Source organism: Asparagus officinalis, unplaced genomic scaffold (assembly GCF_001876935.1).
Source record: "Asparagus officinalis unplaced genomic scaffold, Aspof.V1 AsparagusV1_Un1208, whole genome shotgun sequence".
Classification (NCBI taxonomy): domain Eukaryota; kingdom Viridiplantae; phylum Streptophyta; class Magnoliopsida; order Asparagales; family Asparagaceae; genus Asparagus; species Asparagus officinalis.
In genome coordinates, this window is record NW_017973467.1 from 5,773 (window position 1) to 21,313 (window position 15,541).

General features: G+C 48.1%; 1 protein-coding gene across 1 annotated transcript; it reads left to right on the plus strand.

Moving 5' to 3' along the window:
* Positions 1-5,687: 5,687 nt before the first annotated feature.
* On the plus strand, positions 5,688-8,861 carry LOC109828369. Its single transcript, XM_020395382.1, has 5 exons — positions 5,688-7,002; positions 7,089-7,283; positions 7,363-7,737; positions 7,817-7,972; positions 8,049-8,861. Exons 1-5 carry the CDS (start codon positions 5,919-5,921, stop codon positions 8,795-8,797), a joined length of 2,559 nt encoding a protein of 852 aa, XP_020250971.1. The 5' UTR covers positions 5,688-5,918; the 3' UTR covers positions 8,798-8,861.
* Positions 8,862-15,541: the final 6,680 nt, after the last annotated feature.

The window sequence follows — 15,541 nt, forward strand, 5'->3', positions numbered from 1 at the left end:
TCAAGTTTATCTTGGAATCGAGGTAGGGCTTAAATTGGCGAAGAGAAAGTCCGTCGTGGAGGAGTTTGCCAATTATAACAGTCAGGGAGGAGAAATAAGAGCGGACTTCTACGCTGATGATGATCTTCTCAGGGTCATCCCCTGATAACAACTCCTTAACGAGGATATGAAGCTGAGAAGGAAGCCCTACACAAAGAAGAGAAGTTCGTCAAAAGCCTCAATGAGGAAATGAACGGCATCGCTCAGCTAATTAAATTATACCTCCTTCCCCTCGAGTCACTGGGGGTGATGGAGATGTAACAACTGTAGCTGCATCGACTGGTGGAGTTGGTCGCACAGCCGGCTCAACATGGTCTTTCTCAACAAAAGCTCCTGTCAAATTCAAAACAGAATTCGCAGAGGCGTTACATTATAGCTGCATTAGTCAAGGTCGACTAGTCCTATAATCAACTCAGCAGGAGGCACATACCTTCAAAGGAACCATCCTCAGGATTGTTAGCAAATGCGGACTCAGGAAACATGTCTCCAGGTAGCTGGTCATCAATCTGAGGTGAGCTATATATGTAGTGCATCATAGGAGTGTCCGCAAACAGGCTTCCCTCGTCAAAATCGTCGATGGAGAAATCTGACATAAAAGAATATAAGTGCCAAAGAATAATGAAGAGACTACAACTAATGGAAATGAGTTACCTCTCACGGGTGCATCAGCCTCTTCGTTTCCAAGGTTCGCCTCCTGCAAATTATCTGAAGGAGCAAGGAGTAGAGGACAGTTAGAGGATACACAAATTCATTAATGTATTATCTAAAGAAATACGCTGTCAGTGATAGATGTACCTTGACTCACAGAATCTGGTCCTACACTGATCTCCTCCCTAATGTCAGCAACCCCTGTAGACTTCTCTACAGGGGGTAGTGGGTCAGACTCATCGGGAGATAAGGGAACAGGATCGGGACTCATCTCATCCTCCCCACGCACTCCTATATAGAAATGGAAAAGCATGAGTCAATGTTCAGAATAACCAAGAAAATGGTTCAAAGAGTAGACGTTACCTCTGTCACTAATAGGGTCATCTCCAGCCAGATCCATGTCAGATGCTCGTGAAGCTACACGAGGTTTGCGGGCCAATCTCTTCCGCCTAGCAATAGGGATCGAAGGTCTCGCCTGAGGAGGAGGACGGAAATCTTCATCCTGATCAACTGTGGTATCTGGAACATCAAACCATAGTCAGTTTCAACACTTCTGGAAGATAGAAGAAAAAGATGAAGTGCAAACCTCGCTCGGAAAAGTCATCGTAATCTTCGGGATCCCCGCCCGAAGCCTCGTCTGTGGAATGGAATGTCCTCTGTCCCTCTTCGTCAATCCGACGAGTCTTGTTCCGTATCCTCTGTGCCCGGGCGTTTTCCCGAATCCTGCGGGAATCAACCTGGGAAGCTGCCTCAGCCTCTAACTCTGCGATTGGCTTCACAGGGATAGTCTTGTTGGCTGCTAACAACCATTTGCAGCTCAAGAAAGTAAGGTTCAACTGCCGGTCAGCACTCGGGAGACTAAATCTAACACCAGTACAGCCAGTCACGGTCCACAACCAAGCGCGGAGACCGTCTATCAAACCACTATGAGTACGAAGCTGCTGACGAGGATTCCCAATGTAAAGCTGGTCATAGCCAAACTGGCGAGCGAATCGGCACGGTAGATATGGTTCGATGAAGCACTGATCCCTCACCCGGAAAGTCAGATAGCCGGGCCTAATATTCACTAGCCAGTTGAAGCAGCCGATGTCTAAATAAGTCCGGTACTCTCTAGGCCTCTCATCATCTATCAAGCATTCACCATATCGACCGGAGAACTGCGGAAAACAAGTAGAGAATGCCCAACACTTATGGACCTGCAACTGCTGTCTGACATCAGAAAATCCGCGGCCCTCCCACCTGCCATTCTCAAGCAACTGTAGCAGGGGAACAGAATGGTCTGTGGCGTTCGGCACCGACATCATATCCGAGCGATGAAGGACAAACCAGGCCATCAGATAAGCGTACGGGAGCTCCACCTTAAGCGTGGGAATCTGACCTGGTAAATCGGTCTCCTTCCGTGTGAACGCACTGGAAAGCTGTCGAAGTCCTCGGTGAATATTAGCCACCATCACCGGAAGAAGTGAGAGTTCCTTCTTATAGGCGAGCTGAACTGCTGGGTAAAGTACCTCCAAGGGCAAGGCGTCGCCAGACTGATATGGAACCACGCACTTTTTCAACCAGATAGCAAGAAAGCCAGCAAGAAGTGTCATTGGTCGAATTGGTGCGGTAGCGTGCCACAAGAATGACTTGAACTTGGTCTTCGCAGGAAAGCCACCCTCAGGACCGCCGGTGGTGTAAGATTGAGCGCCGATCTTCTTCAGTAGACTGTTCACCTCTGAAGGAGTGAATGGGGCCAGCTCACAAATATCCTCGCCATGAGTGCTCTCCAGATTCTTGAACAAGTAGTTCGCAAATTGTTTCAGACTCACACATACCTTGGTCCTCTTTGCTAAGGGCTCCGACTGTGCCAAAGCAATATGGTAATGACAAGTGAGGTCCCATAGAGTCTCATAACGGTCAGGCATGCGATCTTTTAATTGGCTCAACTCATGACTGGAAGGAAAGTACTCCTGGTATAGCATCTGTCCCATGGACAAGCCAGAAATCCTGTGCATCTCGTGAAGAGCCAAGCCTAACTCCCCCTGCCGGGTCAGAAAAGTGTTCGAGTCTGGATTATATAGCTCGAACAAAGCACAGAAATGTCTCAAACTGATAGGCAAGCCATACACGGTGGCACGAACGGCTGCATACAAACCGCAAGCATGCAACTCCTCGCCCCATCGGCTCAAGACGTATGTCGTCATGCGGCTCCACCAAGACTTGTCCGAAGAGTGGACCCAACCGTAAAACCTGTGACGTGTCGCTGGCATCTCCCGTCCCAGAACAGCGAGACGATTCCTCAAGGTGGAAGCGGTAGCAAGGAACTCGTTACGTGGTGGTTCGTCCAGCCCCAATACACCAGGACGCAATCCGGTAACACGACTTCTGCACGAACCAGGAACCGCCGAATGAGTGATATAGCCGCAATGGACACTCATATGATCCTCTGTCAAGCGCCACGACATCTCCCGTGTCACAGCCTGACATCTGAGCTCAGTCAATGAACGATGCCGAGGAATCTCCGGCAAGTATATGAAGCCATTGCCGGTCTTGTGAAGCCAATGCTCAGCACCAATGAATACGGCTTCTGGGTCATCGACAGAATCACCAAATAGGAAATCGCTCTTTCGAAGAGGCTGAGTAGAGCTGGCGTCCTTCACAAAAGGCGCATCTGTGATTAGCTGGCGAATAGCTCGATGACCACCTTCCCTCACCACTTGGGCAACCTCAGTCGACGTGTCCGAAGCAAACTGAGGGGTAGCTGGAATAGGGGAAGGATCGTTGGAGTTCGAATAATGCTCGCCACGCCGTCCATATATTGCGTGGGACGGGAATGATCCAGAAGGGTACCCCACTGCAAAATAGACAGTTAAACACTGGTTAGTCTCGATTATAAAAGGAAATTGAACTCATCTTACAAATAGCTAAGATAGAGTCATTGCCTTATAAAGGGTGAGACGATTTGGCCACATTGTGCAATCACAAAACAGGGTATGTCGACAACATATCCCTGCCTTATAAAACGCAATGTAGTGTCAAATCGCCCCCTTTAATTTTGAGATATGGTTTTGACCAAGCAAAACATATCTTTGAAGCGTCGATCCTCACCAAGGAGAATCAAGGCTCTTCCCGATTGCCTCGCCAAGGAGAACAACGTGGGGTTTAAAAAAGGGTCAATTTACAAATTTATAAGAAAAAAGGGTTTATTTGCAAAAAGTAGCTCACCAGCATAAGAGGGAGGCGCGCCATCAACCGACATGGCAGGGGAACGACCTCTCGAGGCGCGAGACATGACGGCCTGCAAAATAACTCAAAGGGTTAGATTCAAAAAATAATTTCAGCCCTAATTTTTGCATAAAAACCCCTCAAAATTGCATTTTTACCCCCCTGAAAGATTAGCTCGAGGCATCAAATCACACCCTCAACCCTCACATATAACCCCACAAATGCATGAATTAAATTGAGCATGAAAAAGATCCAAATTGTGGAAGATTTACCTGAAGAAAGGCTCGAGATCCAACGAAGATGAGACCTTTTAGGAAACTTTCACCACGTGCTCGAGGGGTCTGAGAGGAATTCTAAAAAATGATTTTTTGAAGGATCTCTCAGTCAAAGATCAAAAGGAAACCCAGATCTCGGATAAATATCAAAGTTTCGAGGAGAAAAGACGCTCGAGGGAAGAGAAAACTCAAAAAGGAGGAAGAGGGGGGGGCCGGCCCTAGAAGAGAGGAGGAAGAGAAGAAAAAAGAAGCCAAAAAACCCTCTTTTATAGCCTTAAACCAGATCTGGCTGAACCAGACCAGACCAGACTGAACCAGACCAAGCCAAATTGGACCAGACTGAGCCAGAATGAGCCAAATTGAGCCAGAATGAGCCCAATTGAACCAGATTGAACCTGGCTGGACTAGACCAGACCAGAGTGAGCCAGAATAGGCCAGATTGAACCAGATTGAGTTAGATTGGACCAGTTTGGGTCAATTTCGAACCAGTTTGAACCAAATTCGAACCAGAATTCAAATTGGAGCTAAATTAAGCATCGAAACGAATTCAGATCAATCAATGGTTCGATCCCTCACCTAGTTAACCCCTCTCCCACATATTGGGAAGGGTCAGAAAGATTTTGAGCCCAAATACTGCCTTTTTTGAGACATCTTTGGACCGGTTCTGATCATTTGAGCACGGAAATACTCCAATAAGGTATACGAGTATAAACTATTTCCTATTGTTGTTGAGAAGTTCCTGGAGAATATTTTTCTAAAAATATTCTTAAGGATAACTCAATAACACGACGTCGGACAACGTGTCACAAGTGAGGATTCAACACCGACAATCGAGCGTTAGTTGCACGTCGAACCAACCAACACGAGTTAAAGATTGAAAAAATCAGGAATCGACTTCAAAGTTCAAATTCCAACAACGGTCAGACAATAAATGCAGCACCGGAACCCCTACAGGCATTCTACAAAGCACTGAATGGCCCGAAGGATTGAAGGAATACAGAACAAAAGTCATTTCCAGGTCCCGTTACACCGACAAAGGGTAGGGGCAATCATATCCAAAGCATTCCAGACTCTTCTATAAAAGAACGAGGCTGAAAAGCTTTGGAGGGGGTATCTGTAGGCGTATAAAACTGCTTATAGGTCCCTTGACACAGCTCGGCGCGATGATTCGACAAATCGACGAACGTTCAAGCAACGAAACGAACTAAAGAGGCTACAAAGCTAACGAACTGCATGTGAACAACGTTAGTGGTTCGGGGAGTCGACGGGTCTTCCAACAAAGTGGATTTGAACTCAAACACCGACTGAGTTTACTGCCAAATCCGGAATCAAGTCAACAAATCAACAAAACAACCGAACAACGGACAAAACAACCGGAAACAACGGAAAACGACAAAACCAGCGCACCTGGGGGAACTCGGCCCGAACCGAACCACCCTAAGGTGGCTCGGCCCAAGCCGAGCCACCCTAGGGTGGCTCGGGGGCCGAGCTTGCCCGTATCAGGAATACTTCCCTTCTAACCAACAGTTGGAGTGTTTGAAGAAGGATACTCCCGATGTGTATGACACTCTCTGGGACCTCACCTGTCATTATCACACCTGTTTGCTCCAGAGTTCTCCTCCAGCGAAGACGAAGAGGAAGATCAGCTTGAAGCAGTTTGCTGTTTACCTGTTTCCTAACTTGGAGGATGATTCCGAGGAGTCCATACATGAGTTAGGCGTTTTGACCCCTGCCGCTATTAATGAGCTGATGGAGAAGAATGAAACTCATTCTTATACCATTGCTAGTGCCGAGGGGGCTTTTCCGGCCGGGACTAAGTTTCGATCGTTCCTCTATCATGCCCAGAAGTCTATCGATCCTCGGTCTCTGTTAGCTGGCTACCTTGCTCTTTGGCTGAAGAAGTGTGTTGTTCCATATCAGTCTTCAGACGCTCTACCCCTCGAGGTGCTCTTCCCTGCGGTCCAGCTAGCTTATGGGAGGGAGCTTTCTCTGCTTCCAGCGATGGTTGCCAGCATCCATTGCGGGCTTAGGGGTGTAGTTCGTGTTCTTACCCAAGTGGGTTCTAAACCCTCGACTGAGCTTACCTGCCCGAAGGTTGAGCTGCCCTACGCTTATTTGATGGCGTGGTTCGTTCTTCACCGTCCGGACTTGATGTCGGCGCCCAGCGCCGTTGATGTTCCCGTTCCTTTCCTACAGCTGTTGGAGGAGAGTAGATGGGTTGGGAAGAAATTTGAAGATGTACAAAAAGAACTTCGAGTTCGCAGGAACTGGGAGTTCTTCAAATGCTTCCCTCGCTTTTCGGGACGTTATGGCGAGGAGTTGACTGATATGGAGAAACCCCGAACTAACCGGACTGCTCTCGACGTCGGTTGTTTCCGCTGGTTGGTGAACATCCGAGTCGGGTATCTTGTTCTCCGGGTGAAGGACCGCTGCCACATAGAGCCTTACCTTCCCTGCCGTTTCGCACGTCAGTTTGGCTATGACCAACTATACGTTGGGAATCCGAGTCGTAGTTTGCGTGTTGAGGGAGGACTCGTTGACGGCGTACGGGCGTGGTTATGGACCATGGTTGGCTGCACCGGGGCTCAGTTTGCTCTTCCCTCCTATAAACGCAAGCCGATGATTACCTTCCTCAGCTGTAAATGGTTCCTCTCTGCCGATGAATCCATAAGTGTGAGGAGTCTTTCGGAACTAGAATCCGATCACTTGGTTCAATCTGCTATGATGGCTGCTCGCAGGGCTGAGCCTGCTCAGAGACAGAGGAAGAAGTCCACCGGAATTCCCGAAGGGGAGTATGCAGATATAGATACCGACCAAGCAGAACTTGATACAGGTTTGTCATGCTCTTTGATCCTCTTTCTCGACTTCAATTGGTATTGGCGAAAGATCTGGTTCATGAGATGATTCTTGTTGTTTCAGGTGGGGTAGCCGACGACCATGGGTCGCTCGCTTCCCGTCGTGCGAAATCCAAGTTTGGTGGCCAAACTTCGCATGACCGCCCCGTTGGTTCTATGAGGGGTGATCCTTCGAAAAGGAAAAAGATTGCCCATAAACCTCATGTTGATCAGCGCTCCCATGGGGTAGATTCAGGAGGCTTTGCCGACGGGGAGGAAGGTAACATTTTGTTGTACCCACTTTTATTGCTTTAAGATGATTTACCTTCCGGGATCCCTGATCCTGTTTCATAATTCAGGGTTCTTCGAGGAGGGCGAGCTTCCACCAGGTCCGGTATTCTCTGGGGCTGACAACATGGACTGCTTCATGCAGCAGGTGTGCGACGCCCTTCGTGATGGCTCCCTGGGCATTGATCTGAACATCGATCTTGGGCAGGCAGATGGTGTTGATCCCACCGGTTCATTTTCAGATATACCTACATCCGGTGCTGCAGGTGTTGCGACAGAAGGGCCAGACGGGGATGGGGCCTCCCCTATTGCAGATTTCGAAGAGCAGGGATATGTTCCTGCACCGGTCTTCCCGAGACCTGACTCTGGACTGTTAGCCGATATGTTAGCTGAACAAGCTCCCACCGGGACTGTGAGACCACTCTTTGAGAGTGATTCATCCACAGGTATATATCCAATTTCCTCTCTTCTTTGCTTGTCTCAGTCTCCATTTTGACTAATAAAGAAGTGCAACTATATGACCAGGCGCTGTACCTGATTCTGCTATAGCTTCGGGTGTTTTCCCGCCTTCGCCTAATACGACTGACTTGCCCACGAGGGTTGATATACCTTCCATGAGCATTCCTGTCGTTACTTCGGAGCCTGTCGAACCCCAACCCGAGGGGATTTCCGCCGGTATAGGTATACCTCGAATTTCCCTTAGGGTCTTTTCGATTGTATTTAATAGTTTCTTGACCTCCCATACTGCTGCTTGCAGGTTCTCGACCGTCTCTATATGAGCAGGTCCATGCTCTCTTGGCCGATACCAATCCAGATGGGGATGTCTTCCGCACTGACCTCGGCTTCTTTACTGCCTTTTATAACGGCGTGATTGATAAGCTTCTGCACAGAGGGTCTTCTTTTGATCAGTTCAGGCGTTCCTTCTCCCGTCACATGATGATGATGAGGGAAGAGGGATATCCGGATTTGGCCGATTCCTTTACAGCTGATTTCGCTGCCCTGGAGTCAGAGATTCGAGAGCTGAGGGAGTTGAAGGCTGGTGGAGCTCCCTCTTTTGCATCTTCTCAGGTGGAGGATAGGTTGACGCAGTGGCATGAACTGCGATCTTCCGTTGGCAGCGAGCTTCGATCACGTGAGCGCACTGTCGAGCAGCTGATGGCCTCTCTGGCGAGGAAAGACACCAGCAGAGCTGAGTTAGTGAGCTCCTTAGATTCCACTCGTGCAGAGATAGCTAGACTGAAGGAGGCCTTGGAACGCGCCGAAGAATCTGCCGCTACCATTTCTGAGGAACTGGTTGGGTTGGAGCGTTCTCGTGAATGGACACTCGACAGGCTGGGATCAGTGCAGGAGGGGTTGATGAAGCTACGACACGAAGCCGCAGAGGTTCTCAACAGTTCCGAAGATTCTGTCCGAGCTAGCCTGCAGGCGGAGTTCGAGCAGGACTATATGGACAGGCTCTCTGGTTTAGAGTCTCATATTCTTAGCCGTCGGTTGCCTTCGGACTAACGAGCTTTTGTTGTATGCTTTTGACTTGATTTATTAATAGAAAATCCGCATTTGCTTCTTTTGTGTTTTCTCTGTATCTCTTCCGAATGACAGATTTATGGGATTTTTGGCAAACCCCCAGCCATCAACGGGTTTGAGGTGCCTTTACCGATTACCGTTTGAATCGGGCTAGCATGCGGATTGTCGAAATCCGTTCCGCATGTAACGTTGTGCTGAGAGAGTAAACTCTCTGAGGCTTTGTGCTATGATCTTGAATACATAGGCTTCGTCTTTCTCACGGGAATAGACTACCCGGCAACGCGTGTTAGGCGTTGACTTTGGGGTTTTTGGCAAACCCCCAGCCTTCAACGGGTTTGATGTGCCTTTACCGATCACCGTTTGAATCGGGCTAGCATGCGGATTATCGAAATCCGTTCCGTATGTAACGTTGTGCTAAAGGAATGAACTCCCTTAGACTTGCTGCTACGACTTCGAATACGTAGACTTTGCCCTTGTTACGGGAATAGGCTACCCGGCAACACGTGTTAGGTGTTGACTTATCCCTACTTAGGATTCGGGATAAAATTCCCCACGCACCAAGTGCGCGGATTGGAAGTTGAAAGTTGTGTCAAAATAGGAGAGGAAGAATTTTATATTCTATCTCCCGCTGGAAAGGAAACTTGAGGTGGGATTCCCCACCCCCAGTATCTGGAAGGATGAACTGGGAATGGGATCTCCACTCCGAGCACCCGGAATGATGAACTGGGAGTGGGGTCGCCACTCCGAGCATCGGAAAGGTCCGAGGAGAGGAAGAATTTTATATTCTATCTCCCGCTGGAAAGGAAACTTGAGGTGGGATTCCCCACCCCCAGTATCTGGAAGGATGAACTGGGAATGGGATCTCCACTCCGAGCACCCGGAATGATGAACTGGGAGTGGGGTCGCCACTCCGAGCATCGGAAAGGTCCGAGGAGAGGAAGAATTTTATATTCTATCTCCCGGTGGAAAGGAAACTCGAGGTGGCACACCCCCAGAATCCGAAAGGCTCAAACGACCCTAACTGTCGTAAGGTTTGGTCATTTGACTCTGAAGAGGAAGAATTTTATATTCTATCTTCAGCTGGAAAGGAAACTCGAGGTGGCACACCCCCAGAATCCGAAAGGCTCAAACGACCCTAACTGTCGTAAGGTTTGGTCATTTGACTCTGAAGAGGAAGAATTTTATATTCTATCTTCAGAACTGGAGAGGAAGAATTTTATATTCTATCTCCAGCAAAAGAGGGAAACTCGAGGTGGGATCTCCACCTCCAGAATCCGCAGGATGAAACTAGAAGTGGGATCTCCACTCCGAGAATCGGAAAGTTCAAACGACCCTAACTGTCGTAAGGTTTGGTCATTTGAACAAAAGATGACTCGGTCTTAGTCTCGACCAGGGTAAGTTGTGACTAAGCGAGGGTTCGAGATGACCCTAACTGTCGTAAGGTTTGGTCATTCGGGAGTTTGAAAGTGGACCTCTCGTTCATTGAAGGAATCGAGAGGGGACTTTGGCTTTGGTCCTAACTGTCGTAAGGTTTGACCAAGTGGGAAATTTGGAACGATCACAACTACGTGAAAGTTTGACCGCCCGATTTGTGGACCTCTCGTTCGTTGAAGGAATCGAGAGGGGACTTTGGCTTTGGTCCTAACTGTCGTAAGGTTTGACCGAGTGAGGAATGTGTGGCGAAGACTATGAGTAATCGAACACCAATGAAAGTTTTGTGAGGGAAAATTAATCCCTCGAATGATTGGATCTCATCTGATGAGGGTTAGAGTCTGACAAACTAGAACATTCGGGGTTCGAATGTGGACTTCTTGTTCATCTCTCTTATACCGACCAGGTTATCCCTAAGAATACCCCAATGTGGTATTCTTCCGGGAACTTCCCGATACATCAGCTCCTTCTGAAAGGTGCTAAGGATAGTACCTCTTCAGGAATTTGCCATTTATTGGCATCATCAGCCGATCACCATCTTTGGTGACTAGGCGATAGGCGCCGTTTGAGTAGACTGTTTCTACTACGAACGGTCCTTCCCATTTGGGCTCGAACTTGCCCTTCTTCTTGGAGCTCAGGTTCATAGGATGTCTTTCAGTTAAGACCAAATCCCCTTCCTTAAAACTCCTTTGTCGAACCTTTTTGTCGAAGGCTCGAGAAATTCTGGCTTGGTAGAACTCGATATGCTGTTGAGCCTCCAGGCGCTTTTCATCGAGCATCTCGAGTTCTTCGAGGCGCTTTTGATGCTGTTCTTCGGTCGTCATTTGGGTTGTAAGGGCGATCCGAAGAGATGGAATTTGAACTTCCAAAGGGAGAACGGCTTCACATCCATATACTAATGAATACGGGGTTGCACCGGTTGGTGTACGTACCGTGGTACGATAGGCCCATAGTGCTGCACCGAGCTTGTCATCCCAATCTCGCTTGTTACTTTTCACAAGCTTTGACAAAAGTTTTATGATAGTCTTGTTGAAGGCTTCAGCTAATCCATTTGCTGTGGGATTATAAGCCGTTGATGAGATGTCCTGAATTTTGAATTTTTCGCAGAACCTTATGAAGGCGTTGCTGACAAACTGAGGACCATTGTCATGTATGATTCGTCTTGGAACACCATGCCTGTAAATGATGTGGTGCTTGATGAATCCAATGACGTTGCTCGTCTTAACTTCTCTGAGTGGAATTGCTTCAGCCCATTTGGAGAAGTAATCGGTAATCGCCAGGATGAACCGGTCGCCTTTGATCGAAGGGGGATTTATAGGACCAACAATGTCCATTCCCCAAGTCTCGAACGGCCAAGATGTTACCGAGGGATGCAGATGCTCCGGAGGTTGGTGCATATAATTCGCATGTACTTGACACGCATGACACTTCCGGGCATATGTGATTGCTTCGCTCATCATGTGAGGCCAGAAATATCCCATTCTTCTGATGCGATCATAAAGCTTGGGGCCAGGCTCGTGCGCGCCACACTCCCCTTCATGTGCCTCTCTAAGCACTTCTTGGGCTTCTTTGGTTGATAGGCAACGCAATATCAGCCCATCGTACCCCCTGCGGTATAGCGTTCGATTCTCTGTATTGTAGTAGAATCTGGGTGCTCTTCGCCGGATTGACTCTCTTTCCTTCACATCTTCTGGCAAGATTCCATGCAAGACGTAGTCGATGATGGGGAAACGCCAATCTCGTGGTTCGAACTCGATTTGAGTAGCGTGTACCTCTTGAACTTCTTCTTCCTCGGCATCTTCACTGTAAAGCGGCACTAGGAGTTGGTGAGTTCTTACCGTAACAAACTGCTCTGTTTCGGGAGGCTGCGCTAGTGACACGGCCAATGCGGCCAACGCATCTGCATAGGTATTCTGTAGCCGTGGAATATGTTCGATGAAGAATCCTTCAAATGATTCCGCTATCTCCACTGCCATCTTATGGTATGGAATTAAATCCTGACTTCGGACTTCATATTCTCCTTGGACTTGCTTGACTATTAGTTGAGAATCGCCGAAGGCTTCGAGATACTCAACCCCCAGCTCCTTAGCGAAGTTGAGTCCAATAATCAGTGCATTATACTCTGCCACATTATTTGAACATGGCTTGGTTAATGAATAGGCTCGGGGCATCACGTGTTTTCCTGGGGAAACTAAGACCACTCCAACCCCGGAGGAGACCTTAGAACGTCCAGGAGTATCTGTGACAAGAGCTGCTCGAGAGGCGCCATCGAAGTATAAACGCCACACTTGTTGGTGTGAAGTTGCGTTGACCTCGTGGGTTTCATCAGGTAGGTCGTCGTATATCTCGGCAGGATCCGTAGTTGGATTAGCTGCGAGGAGATCGCATATGGCCTGTCCTTTGACCGACTTCTGTTGCTTGAAATGCAAGTCGTATTGGGACAAGAGTAAGGCCCATTTTGCTAACCGCCAGCTCATGGAAGCGGGTTGAGTCATGAATACTCGAACCGGATTAACTTTAGAGATGACGTAAATGGTCTGCCCGACCAGATAATGTCGCATCTTCTGAATGGCGAACACCAAGGCGAGGCATTCCCTCTCAATCATAGGATATCGAGACTCGGCGCCCACCATGGTTCGGCTCAAGTAATACACTGCCTGCTCGTGACCGTTATCGTCATCTTGTGCAAGCAATGCACTTAATGAATGGCTCGTCGCCTTGACATAAATCAAGAACGGTTTGCCCGATTTCGGTGCAACGAGTACGGGAGGTTTTGAGAGATATTCTTTAATGCTCTCGAATGCTTTCTGACAAGCTTCATCCCATACAAATGATACGCCCTTCTTTGCGAGCTTGGAGAATGGCTGGCATTTTCCTGAGAGGTTCGAAATGAACCGACGGATATAAGCCAATCGCCCCTGCAATCCTCTGAGCTCCCTGAGGTTTCTCGGAGGTTGTAATTCATTGATCGCCTTTACCTTATCAGGATCGATGTGGATACCTTTGGTGGTGACGACGAATCCCAGGAATTTTCCACTCGACATTCCGAGGAAAGACTTGGTAGGATTCATCTTCAACTGATGGGCTCGCATTAAGTCGAACATGGTCTTTAAGTCTTTGATGTGATCCTTTTTATCACGACTTTTCACGACCAGATCATCTACGTAGCATTCAACAGTCTTTCGGAGATGATCCTGAAAGATCTTTGACATAGCTCGTTGATATGTAGCACCTGCGTTCTTTAAGCCGAAGGGCATAACTGTGTAACAGAAGACACCGAGGGGCGTTCTGAATGCGGTGTGCTTTTCATCATCCGGATGCATCTTTATCTGGTTATAACCAGAGAAACCATCCATGAAAGACATCCTCTCGAACCCACACGTATTGTCGATGATGACATCCGTGATGGGGAGGGGAAAATCATCTTTTGGGCAAGCAGTGTTGAGATCCCGAAAGTCGATACAAATCCTGACTTTCCCGTTCTTCTTAAGGACTGGGACAATATTGGCTAGCCATTCTGGATGTTGCTCCTCTCGAACGAAGCCCGAGTCAATAAGCTTCTTGACCTCGGATTCGATCGCCTCCATCATTTGCGGACGAAACCGTCTTTGTTGTTGTTTGACTGGTTTGGCATCCATCTTGATATTGAGACGATGTACTGCTACGTTCGGGTCGAGTCCTGGCATGTCTTCATAATTCCAGGCGAACACGTCAATGTACTCCTTGATAAGAGAGATTAACTCTTCTTTCTCATCGGGTAGAAGACTATCGCTAATGAATATCGGTTTAGGATTTTCCTCAGTTCCCATATTCACCTGGAGTACTTGATCTTCGGTAGGAGGCTCTCTTTGCTCGAACCTATCACCATACTGCATGTTTAGGTGGTGAACCCAAGGATCTTCCCATGTTGGCATCTGGTCGTCTTCCTCTATTGCGGTAGGATCGACCGTGACCATATTTGACATCAACCTTTTGAACGTCTCGCCAAGGCTAGTGTCGGAACCCCCAGCCGAAGAGTCGGAAGAGTACCCGTTTCTAGCCTTGTTAGCGATCTGATCAATGATTTGCCAGCAACATTCGTCGTCGGACGAGGAGACGTAGCCGAGACCTCTTTTATAGCGATAATAATCGTCGGGTTTTCCCTTCGGTACATAGGCCATTCGAGGTGGAACTCGTGGGCCTCGACCAAAGAAAAGACCTTCTCCGAGTGTGAAGTCATACCCATACTTTTCCATCATATCGCGCGCTTTTGCGTCATATCTGAATAGATGAGGAGCAGGTTTATCTTCATCTTCTTCTTCTTCTAAGAAGTGATCGGGTGTCGGAGCTTCTTTTCCTTTGCCGTAGACGACTTCTTTTCCACTCCATTTTCCCGCGGGGATGACAAGCGTCGCTCCGCATGGATCTTGTACCTGCTTTTTCGTCAGACAAAATGACTGAAGAGGCATATGCAGGTCAGGATTATCACAAAGCTCTTTAGTGACGTCATCAAGACACATCGAATACTCTAAATCATCGTTTATTGATAGTTCTTCGGCAAGTTGCCAATTACAACTATTCTCCGATGATTCTTCATCATCAAGATTGATTACAATGGGTACAATGTCATTAAGTACAAAACCACCATCGTAATCAAGCCCAGTTTCGGTATCAGCTTCATCTCCGCTGTCCGTTCCTTGGGCCGGTGATTCAGTATCGGATTCAGCGCCGTATAGAAGGGAATCGGTGAAATAGTTTTCCAATCCCTTAAACGGTTGCTTATCCGCGACCACCGTCTTGACTTCGTTATTCAAGTCTATGTACTTGAGGCATTGATGCAGAGTTGACGGAACTATAAGGTTACCGTGGATCCAAGGTCGACCCAACAGCAAATTATAGGACGTTTCTGCATCAATTACATAGCAAGTAACTTCTGATTTTAAATCTCCGATCTGGCACTTGATTCGGATCTTCCCCAAGGGTCTAGACCCGCTGGTGTTGAATCCATAAATCGTAGTGCCAGTGGAGGCTAATTTACTCGTCGGGATTCCGAGATGATGCATCAATCGGAATGGCATAATGCTGACAGCGGAACCCGGATCAACTTGGATCCGGTTGACCATGCTGGAGCCAATGTGCCCGGTGAAGTACAAGGGCCGATCGTGCTTCGAGTTCTTTGTTTGCATATCCTCTTTAGTGAAAGAGATGCATGGAAAATGATGCGCTGCTAGGTTGCAGTGCTGAGCCGATGGCTCTGGCCCTTCAGGGGATGGCTTGATCCGAGTTAGAAAAGCTTCAGAGTCACTCAAGGCTTCT